This window comes from Ursus maritimus, unplaced genomic scaffold (genome assembly GCF_017311325.1).
Source record: "Ursus maritimus isolate PB19 unplaced genomic scaffold, ASM1731132v1 scaffold_10, whole genome shotgun sequence".
Classification (NCBI taxonomy): domain Eukaryota; kingdom Metazoa; phylum Chordata; class Mammalia; order Carnivora; family Ursidae; genus Ursus; species Ursus maritimus.
The window spans coordinates 3,320,898-3,332,212 of NW_024423344.1; the positions used below are offsets into that span (position 1 = coordinate 3,320,898).

At 39.4% G+C, this 11,315-nt stretch overlaps 1 protein-coding gene across 2 annotated transcripts in view; it reads right to left on the reverse strand.

Annotated features, from left to right (window-relative positions):
* MICU2 (mitochondrial calcium uptake 2) overlaps positions 1-7,717 on the reverse strand; it is a 212,795-nt gene extending 205,078 nt beyond the window's left edge. The window contains exon 1 of one of the 2 annotated variants that reach the window (XM_008692135.2): positions 6,989-7,717. In XM_008692135.2, coding sequence (XP_008690357.2) covers positions 6,989-7,198 — 210 coding nt within the window. In that variant the 5' untranslated portion in view covers positions 7,199-7,717. The other variant, XM_040621386.1, reaches the window with a different exon arrangement.
* Positions 7,718-11,315: the final 3,598 nt, after the last annotated feature.

The following is an 11,315-nucleotide window of genomic DNA, read 5'->3' on the forward strand; positions in this document are numbered from 1 at the left end:
GCATGGTGGGGGGGAGGAGCAAAGGGAGAGGGAGAAGGAGAATCTTAAGCAGATTCCCCGCTGAGCGTGGAACCTGAGGCTCAGTCCCAGGACCCTGAGATCATGACCTGAGTTGAAATCAAGAATCGGACACTTAACCAACTGAGCTACCCAGGCACCCCTCAAGTTGTACACTTTAAATATGAATTTTTATGTCAATTATATCTCAATAAAGCTGAAAGATAAACAAAACATCCTTTTGGGAGTGCTGCTAAAAATGCGGGAATGGGAAGAACTTGTATTTTCCTTGCCTTCTCTCTTGGGTATCACTTTCATCCTCTGCTTAAACCACAAGAACTTTGTGTAACTGTCCAAGCATTTGCAAATACACTAGACTTTTACTAAAGACTGGATAGGCGATGGGAAGATCAAAAGGTTACAGAGATTCCAGTCTTTTCAATTCTGTCCTTTCCTCTCCCTTTCATTTCTATGCCCAGATTTTCTTATGTGATCCAAATTCTTCTGCCTCCATTATGCAAAGCAGCCTTCCTTCACCCCTCAAGCCTAAGCCAGCCACATTCAAGCTCTTAGGGGGCTTACTCTCTACCAGAAACACTTAGTAGGTAAACCAAAACCACTTTCTCCCTAAGAAGATGTTTTTTATTTTTTCTTTTTTTTTAAAAAGATTTTATTTATTTATTTGACAGAGACAGAGATAAGAGAGAGAAGGAACACAAGCAGGGGGAGTGGGAGAGGGAGAAGCAGGCTTCCCGCTGAGCAGGGAGCCCAATATGGTACTCGATCCCAGGACTCTGGGATCATGACCTGAGCTGAAGGCAGACACGTAATGACTGAGCCACCCAGGTGCCCCCCTAAGATGAATTTTAACCAATTGTTAAGGTATAGATCTTGTTATATTTACATCTTCAGTCAGTGTAATAAATATTTTATATACAGTGTATACTATACATTTAACTATATCAAAATATAATATCAGAATATGACATCACTATATCAAAATATGGTTTTTTATTTTTATGGTTAGTTTTCACCATGTCAGGATTATTTCCAGATTTAAAACCAATTTAATTGGCTTGAGGTTTACAAGGTGAAGCACCTCAGTAACTGGAATGAAAATGCAATTAACTTTATTTAAATTCTAAAATTACTTTTGATATTTTAATATGATAGCAGAGGACAAAAGCTTGCTATATGAAGACAAATATAAATGCTAATAATGTGAATTAAAAATGAAATCTCATAGACATTAGTAGGTGAAATGGACCCATCTTTACATTTTTGAGAGAAAGATATACCTATTATTGTTACATTATAAATTCCATCAATTTATTCACCCATTCAATAAATATTTACCACACCTCCTATGCACAGGTCTCTTTTCCAGGCCCTTGGGATATAGCAGAAAAGAGCAAGGTTTCCTATTTACTTACATTTCCTACTGGGAATATAGGATGACATATCTTCATGACTTGAAGTTTGTAATTGAGTATATATAGAACACTTAGTAACTTAGCTGATTCTAACCATTTTTGGATACTGCTTGTCTAATATTTCTACAATTGCCAATCAAACAAAAGTTAGACAAGGTCATTTTGTTATACAGTGCAGTTCATTCATCTGCTCTTTGAAAAAACATTATGTGCCATCACATGACCGTACATATACAGAGATGAAAAAGACCAAGAGACCATTCTAGTGGGAGAAGACAAAATAAACAAATAAGGGCGCCTGGGTGGCTCAGTTGTTAAGCGTCTGCCTTCGGCTCAGGTCATGATCCCAGGGTCCTGGGATCCAGCCCCACGTCGGGCTCCCTGCTCAGCGGGAAGCCTGCTTCTCCCTCTCCCATTCCCCCTGCTTGTGTTCCCTCTCTCGCTGTGTCTTTCTGTCAAATAAATAAAATCTTAAAAAAAATAAAAAAATAAACAGATAAAATAATTTCAGAGAGTAGTAAGTTCTATGACAGAAATGTTTCTTTCATAGAAGATTAAATAGATTAAATGTTATCGGGGACAAATTTCAAAGATTTATAAATACATACAAATAAACATATCAAAGGAAATCTAATACCTATGAAACTATATGATAAGATATTTAAATTTATTTAGAATAAACATTTATACAATTTTACAGACTAGGATATACAAAATTAATTTCACTTTTTTAAAAAGATTTTTTTATTCATTTTAGAGAGAGAGCACGTGCACGTGAGCATGCATGGGGCGGGGGAGGGTGGTGGTAGAGAGGCAGGGAGAGAATCTCAAGTAGACTCCCCACTGAGTGTGGAGCCCAATGAGGGGTTCGAGCTCAGGACCCTGAGATCTACTTGAGCCAAAATCAAGAGTCGGATGCTGAACCAAATGAGCCACCAGGAGCCCTAATAATTTCACTTTTTAAACATAATTCCTTTTTTTTTCTTTTTTAAAGAATATAGAAATTTTTTTTTTAAAGATTTTATTTGTTTATTTATTTGACAGAGAGAGAGACAGCCAGCGAGAGAGGGAACACAGGCAGGGGGAGTGGGAGAGGAAGAAGCAGGCTCCCAGCGGAGGAGCCTGATGTGGGGCTTGATCCCAGGACTCTGGGGTCATGCCCTGAGCTGAAGGCAGACGCTTAACAACTGAGCCACCCAGGTGCCCCTAAATATAATTCTTAAACAAATTTTTCGTTAAAAGCAAACCAAAAAAATCCTATTATGAAGTCTGGGAAACATAGTATACAATATTACATAAATACTTTGAAAATTAAGATAAGGTAAAAAATACAACCATTTAGAGAATAAATGAAATATTGATAGAATTAATGACTGAATAAAACAAATAAAATACTGTTACTGTTCTGTCAACTGTGAAGTATACTGCATTTTATTTTGGCTTTATAGCTTTTTCTTTACCGTTTTTTTTTTTCTTCCAGTTTCAGGCCTTATTATTACAATGATTTATAATACCCATGGTTCAAAGAAGCTTTATAGTTAGTCTGATCTAACATGGCACTGAAGATATACTTAGTGATAAGGAAATTTGTTTGTTTTCATCAGTTGTAGTTTATCAATATATTTATTTCTAGCTTGTGAAAACAAAATACAGTAACAGCTATAAAACTTTTGTTACTGAAATACCTGCGGGAAGAAAATAATTTTGCCATTCCAACTCTAATAAAACTCTCTAGCTCCTAACTGCTTTCGCCACTGAAATAGCCTTATGTTTTCAAACATATCATTTTTTTAAAAAGATTTTATTTGAAAGAGGGAGAGGAAGAGAGAGTGAGTGAGAGTGAGCATACTAGTGGGGGAGGGGCAGAAGGAGAGGGAGAAGCAGACCCCAGCTGAGCAGGGAGCCCAACACAGGAGAGGCTCCACTTGAGCCCAAGGCAGATGCTTAAGGGACTGAGCCACCCAGGTGCCCCTAAATCACTGTTTATGAACAATGCAGCTACCCTTTTATGGAAGAATGGGTTGGAATAATATAATACTTTTGTCTTTCACCTTCCATCATTTCTTCTCTGATTTTACTATGCCAGAATCAATTAAAATAATATCGTAAAGGGAGTAATAGTAAAATCTTAGAACAGTTTTCAAATATTAAGTGTTTCAGAAGAAGCAGTTTATAAAAAAGTAACTAATACGCTCATGCTCTCCAAAGCAAGTTCTCTAGGGATCTGTAGGATAAAATGTTTTGTTTCCCATTCGCCCAGTTAAAATCACTACATATTTTTAAAAATACTATAATTATATTTTATATAACACCTGCAACTCAGATTCTTTGCAAACCTATCTTCTAAATGTCTTTCAAATTTATCCACTAATTTAGCCATCATCATCTCTCTTTGGAATTATTAGAACAGCCCCCTCATCCAGTTTTCAATTCACCCTCTTCATTGAAATCTCATACTCTTTCCAAAGGTCAAGGCCAAATTTGTGATATAGAAATATATGTAATTCTTTTCGCATTAAATAACATTACACAGTGGCAGGCTGAATAAATACTCTGATTTCAAAGAAGTGATACTTTGAGATATCTGTAACAATTATAACAGGAAAATATCTGAAATTTCTGTTGACAACAAAGTCAGCTGCTGTTATTACTATTACAGCTTGTTGCCTAAACTCATAACTGAAGAAAATGGTAAATTATAGGTTAATAAAAAAGAAAATAAACCTTTTCTTTTTAAGTTCATAGACTCCCTGAATTCTATGTCTGGATCTTTTGGGGCACAGGAGGGTTAAGAACCCCTACAATGTCCCTCTTAACCTCAAGATAAAAATTTCTGTCATTTGGCTTATGGGGCACTTCTTGATGATTCTTTACCACCCCTCATCCCCAGCTTTGAACCTCATCTTTTGCAGCTCACACTCTACTGAATCAAACTCTTATCTTCAAACTCTGCAATATACCCTTTGCTTGTAATATTCCTCCCATTCGCTTTGCCCAGCAAACTCTCCATCATCCTCAGGTGTCCATTTACCTATCATTATTTCAGGAAACCAAGACTGTTAGGTGCTCTTCCATTGTGTTCCCATAGCACCCAGAACTTACCCCTACCACAGCATTTACAACCTGTATTAAAATTGCCCCCCCCATTAAACCATAAGCATTTGAACTGTATTTTGAATCCCCACTCCTCGTACACTGCCTGGCAGAGAGGAGGCACTTCAATAATTGTGGAGGGAAGGAAAGAAGGGAAATTTCAATTTATTGGCTGTTTCATGACCTTGATTTCTACCCTTAATTTCTGATTGACCCTCAAAAATGCAAGCTGTTGGTCACAATGGGAACCATGAAAGTGTAGGATTCAATGAACATGAATTCCCTATTTTTACTGGAAAACTCACCTGGTGTGATGATTGAAAATGAAGGTCGTTATTACTATTATTAAAAATCCACATCAGAAAGATTCTACCACCTTGCAATACTAAATAAAATAATTATACTAGCATATAAAACTGTATCAAGAGATGGTAGGTGTCTATCAGTGATTCTCAACTATGCACACATGACTCCAAAGTGGTGGTTGTGATAGAGGGATTAACAGGCCTCCTTTTAGGGATGTATTACCAGAATCACCAAGGTGGAGGGAGAGTTTTCAAACTATATGCCCCTCAACGCTTGCTGCATTGAGCCACTGTTGCTGAAGGAATGCATTGTCCAATCTTCAAGTCTACCATGGTGGTAGAAGGATGAGAACCACTGTTCTAAACTGGTCCAACAGCAGATCAAGCAAATACTGTGTTGAAAGACTTTGTTAAAAAATGGTAATAAAACGAGGGGCGCCTGGGTAGCTCAGTCAGTTAAGCTACTGACTCTTGATTTCACCTCAGGTCCTGATCTCAGGGTAGTGAGAGTGAGCCGGGAGTTGGGCTCCTCCCTGGGTGTGGAGCCCGTTTAAGATTCTTTCTCTCCCCTCCACCCAGCTCACACGTGCTTGCTCCCTCTCTCAAACAAACAAAAAACAAACCACCACCGCCACCACCAAAACACCAATGGATAATAAAACGGTTTCTGTATTACTTCAGCTAGGCCGAAAGTACTACAGGTTGGGGGAGGGGAGAGAGCTGGGGAGAATTCAAAATACACTGGTGTAAAGTTTTTAGTGTCACGTCAGGAATTTAAAACACAGGTAGGCTAGAAGTGGGCCGGGAAAAAACCAATGAGACAGGTAACTGAAATCAGAATCTACAAATTGCTGAGGGGATAAAATTGAAGTCATGTTCTGGGTGAATCACTTTGATTGGAAGGTGTATACGAGTAGTGACAGGTTAGAGTGTTACTACAAAGGGCTTTGAATGACAAAATTTTTGAATGAGGATTTTATCCTGGGCCAAATGAGGCACTAATGCTTTCTAATGAAGGGTACATTATGTGATATACTTGGGATGATTAACCTAAGGGTCCTAAACAGGATGAATTAAGAGGCTGAGAAAAGAGAGAAACCAATGATGAATAATAAATTGAATCCTTGGCACCAGAACAAAAATGCTATAAAATACCACAAGACAGATCCTTTCACCTATGATCAGAAATGGTAAGAGGATGAGGGTTATTGCATGTATTATCTATGTGGCATCTTAATTTAATACAAGTAAATATACCTTTGTCAATGCTTAACTTTAATTCACAAGGCCTGTTTTCCTCTCTTTCATTCTATCTGATTGTTCCTTGGGTTTTCATTAGAAAGGTATAATATAAACCTAACAAACAGAAAGAATACTGTTTTTAATTTTCAAAACAATGGACACACTAAAACTTGTTAAAATACCTAAAAAGTAGTACTTTTTCAAATTTGCAAATACTTTACGTGGCAATTTTATATCTAAGTAGGGAACTTTTACCTTTAATACATGGAATTTTTAAAAGAAACGTGTTTTGCTTAGTGCTCATAGTCCACTGAAGCATTAAGGTTTATAATCATGTAATAATGTTCCTTACAATTGATCATAAAATCTGGAAATTATCACCCAGCTAATTCTTATGATTGACATTTTATGATTTAAAAAAGTCATCTATTAAGACAACTTCATCATACTATATACAAAGAACCAGTCGTAAAGGCTTTAGTTACAAAGGTTAACAAAGATACGTCCGGGTGGGGAAACTGGACACACACCAATTACAGATCTGAGCACCACTTCACCAAAACAGGAGGGACAGGGGTCACCGTATAGAGAGAAATCTGCAAATTAAGAGTGTTGAAATAAGGCACGCCCATACTCATCACAACGATTTGTTGTCGTGGGTTTCGTGTGCTCGGCTTTCGCGGGATTCTCCCAGGGGAGGCTCAATCTCCTGCACTGGCCTCGAATGCCCTCGGGGAGCGCGGTGGGGCGCCGAATCAAAGAGGGAGCACTTACCACCTGTCGAGGGTCTTCCGCAGCGGTGCCCCTACCTGGACTCGGGAAGAGGAGCTGGGGCCGCCCACTCCACACCCTCACTCTCCACCACCGGGAGTCTGAGAGCGGAGGAGCTTAGGCTGGCGAAAAGGACAGGTCCCGTACCTGTGCTAAGACGGTAAGGCTGCCCTCGGGTGCCAGGACATTCATGCGGCCATGGTACCATGCCACTCCTGTGCCTGCCAGGGCCACGCCGGCCACTGCCGCGGTTAGGGGGCCGGGGCGGGGTAAAGCTCGCCTGCCGGCAGCGATCCCACGCCGCAGTCTTCCGCCCCAGGCCGCCAGCCAAGCACCCCTTGTCGCAGCGGCCGCCATCTTTGCGGAAGCGCACCATCACAGACTCCGGCGCCACGGCCTCTTCGCAGGACTCGAGAACTCCCGCGCAGCCGCGGACATCGCGAGATCGGGGCGGTCTCCGCCCGGCCCCTCGAGCTCGCGCTCTGTGGGTGGTTGCACAGGCGAAGCTCGGAGCCTCGGAAGGAGAAGTTCTGCGGGGAGGCCGACTGACTGGGAAGCGGTCGGAACAGAACCCAAAGTGGCTTCCCCAGTCGAAGACGAGATAGTTCCCATATTGTGTAGGAAGGTCCTACCTTTTTCGTAAGGAAAGTGTGTCATTCCCTAGGGGGAAGCCAGTATTTAGTGGGCGCTGCGGGCTCGAGCGGAAAGCACGAATGGGTGGGCTAGGCACTTCTGACAATAATTGTGATAAATTGTGTAGTTTGCCTTTCTGATGGACATGATCTTAAGAGTGGAATCCCATATCTGAAGAAGTTGGGGCGTGGAACTAGAAAAATGAATATTCCTGAAAACTACATTTGCTCTAGGTTCCACAAGCCTACACATGTTAAGAATTTCTTAAAAGTATTTCTATCATGTTATTCTGAAGTCTGCAGAAGCTGCAAGTACTTTCCCACAGGCCATTTAAAATAACATCAATTAGCTCTACCCGCTTCTAGTAAACAAACAAACGAACAAAAAATAATGTTTTTTAAAAATGTGTGTGTGTTCTACTTATCTTACTTGAATAGCTAAGCAAACTTTAAATTTATTTTTTATTGTGGTAAAATAATACACAACACCACCATCTTATCCATTTTTAAGTATACAGTTCAGTGGTGTTAGGGACATTCATGTTGTTGGGCAACCATCACTACTGTCCATCTCCAGAACTTTTTTCATCTTGCAAAACTGGCAAACTTAAAAAAAAGTGTCTTCTCCATCTGTCTTATTCATCCTTCCTGTTCTTATATTCTTGACTGCTCTTTCATTTTTGCTAAATCATATGCTATCCCAGCTTTCTAACTTTGATGAAGTATTCTCTAATGAACTCCGGAACAAAACCACTCTATTTTAGGCAACCACTGTTTGCTGAATATTGAATTTAAACTCTGTTCTAGTAAAGTATTATCTATTATCCCATCTGGGACCAAGTCAGATGCAGCAGAACACTTATGCCATGTCACTATTGTCAGTGTTTTCCCTTTTGCAGGCTTAGAGTAGTACCTCAGTCCTGGTTGTTCCATTGGTCATTAAGAAATGATTTAGCTGAGGCACATCCCTTTAGCAGAGGCCTTTGTTTTGCAGCCTCTGATCCTTCATTCTTTGGTCTTTACTTTTCAGAGTACATTTACTTAATAAACTTTGTTCAGCCTCTGAAATGTCCTTAGCCATTAGAAGCTTTACTTAGCCATGCAGTAACTTACAGCTAAAAATTAGGTGCCAAGATCTTGATCACATAATCACTGCCATGTTGAAGTTTGTAAAACAAACAAAAAACCAAAACCAAAAAACAAGTGCTACACTAAATCTAATTGGACCACTTAATTCTCAGATCATTTTGCCCTGATCTGCCCTTAGTTCTTGCTCCCTTTTTCTCAGCCAACTTGTCTAAATCTGCAGTCAGAGCTTCCTCACTTTTCCCACAGCTGCTGAAACCACTTTCGATGTGCCTTTCCAGGCAAGAAGTAAGTAGATGAGACTCATTGTACACATTTGTGAGCCAGACCACAAGGCTGGAATCCTGTCTGTACTGGGATGATCACTGTGATTTGGGGTAAATAATCTCTCTGAGTCTTAGTTTTCTCGACTGTAGACAACTCTGTCATAGTTTGGGGTCAGGGGATTAAATGAGATATTCTGTAGAAAGTGACTAGCCAAACGCCTGGCACCTTGTAGACTCACCACAGATGTCATTTTACCTTCTTCCAGTTTTGTCTTATTCCCGCCCTCTGATCACAAGTGAGGTTGACCAAGACCTTGCCTTCTGCTTACCTTGTAGTATAGTCTTGATTTTCAAAAACCATAGTTAAAATGGTAGTGTTAGGTATATACGTACTGCCTAATTCACACAGTTCCTCTACCCATTTAATGAAACCCCACATCTATTACTTAGTCATGGTGCATATTCCCATTAGAACATTTGGCATATTTAAAAACATTGTATTTATCCCACAGTTTGACATCCTTTTGGGAAAGGCTATCTAATTTTGGCCTGCCACAATGCCCAGCATATATTAGACATTCAACAAATGAATATATGAATAAGTAAAAAGAGTAGATGGCACAAATGAAACTCTGGTGTGCCTATTTCCATTCTTTGAGTATCAAACATACAGAAATATATATGGTTCATTTTTTAAGACAAAAACCTCATTCTAAATTATTTTGCTAAAAAGCTTTGAGTGTACTTGGAAACTGTGCTTTGTAATTATTATTTTTTTTTTTTTTGGCTTTGGTTTTGGTTTTCTTGTTTTGTTTTTTGTTTTTGTTTTGAATTATGTGCCCAGGCCTGTAGAACTCTCATTAAGATTTAATGTATTCAAACTTTTCTTTTGCAGAGGAAACAAATTCTTATAATAGAACCAATCTCTAGCCAACTAACCATTCTAAGTATGAAATCTTCCCTGGCAGCTGCTGACATTTGTCTAAGTGCATTGACTATATTGGTCTTTTTAGGCTCCAGCTTTATTCATTTCTTCATCATCAGCTGTAGAGAAAAATATACATCCTTGGCTGGGATGTATTTTCAACCATGTAGTTTATAAACCAATCCCGAAATAAGGAACTACTTCTAAAACTATAAGGTCTGTGCTGTTTTAAATGATAGCTGGAGGAAAACAGAATAGCGACACTGATAGTTACAAAATATCATTCTTAATTCACTTACTCTGTGCTCCTTTTCTGTAGGAGGGACATAAGTTATATGAGAAAAAAAACTGTTCTCAAGGGATTTCGCTTTTACTGGAGGCCAGGCCTGAATTCAAAACAATATAAGATAGCATTTAACTGTTATACAGAGGAGGAGGAGTATGGTTGGCTAGAGCAGTCAAAAGGGCAACTACGGAAGAGAGGAGACGATCTGGAACTTGGAAAATGAGAAAGGTTTGGATAAGTAGGATCCTCAAAGTTTGGAAGAACAGTAGGGTTGAGAGCATGGGAGAAAACTAGATACGGTGTGTGTTTGCATGGCTTGGAGCAGAACTGGTTTAGGTCTGGCCTTGAGTGGCTTCAGGACCACAAGGGGGTCATGCAGTATTTCCACCAATATGTGGAACAACTGTCAGCTCTCTTGACCCTCCACATGTGTTTGTCTTTGGGGTATTTATGCTTGTTTTCTGGTATCCCCACCCACCCAACCTTGATCTCCTCCTTTGCAGGTCAGATACTCTCTACCCAGTGATTGCCTTCTGCCTGTCCAGATTTTGTCCTGGCCTTTCTCACCCATTACCCCTGGGCTTCTCTAAATTATTTTCCTTCCTACATACAACCAAAAGTTCGATTTTCTTGGTGTTGTTGGTCTTGAACAAAAGATATCAACTAGCTTTTCTTATTGAAGACATGCCATACTCTATTGTATGTCCATTTCAAAAGGTGAAGTTAACTCAAATGAATCTTTGATCTTAGCATGTTTAGAGAAGATAAATAAAACTCACTATCCTGCTTCTGAAAGATTGCTTACTGTTGCATTACAGAATAATGTGAAGATTGATTATCTCAGGTGGAGAAGAAAAAAATATGGAAGTTCTCAAAAGGTAAAGAGGCTGGACTCAATTCTATAGCAATAGAGCAAGCGGCATACAGATGGACATTACAAAGAACTTTTGCTTAGAATAGACAGAGGTTAAACTATATTTATGGTGGATAATTGTGTAGCGAAGGGTATGAATCACTCTCAGAAGCCCTAGATGAGTCAAAGAATTGCTAATTATGCCTTTTTTGTGCAGTTTGGGGCCATGGGTAAAAATATCTGGGTATCGTGATTGATACCAGCTTGTGCAGAAATAGGTCAAGATTAAATCTTACTGACAGTGAAAAAGCAGTTCTAAGGGTTGTATTTTCAATGTCTTTCAGATCCTCCTCTGCTTCTCATTCCCTTCCCATCATCCCAGTTTACACTCTCATTACTGCATGCTTTGATGATTGCAATCGTCTC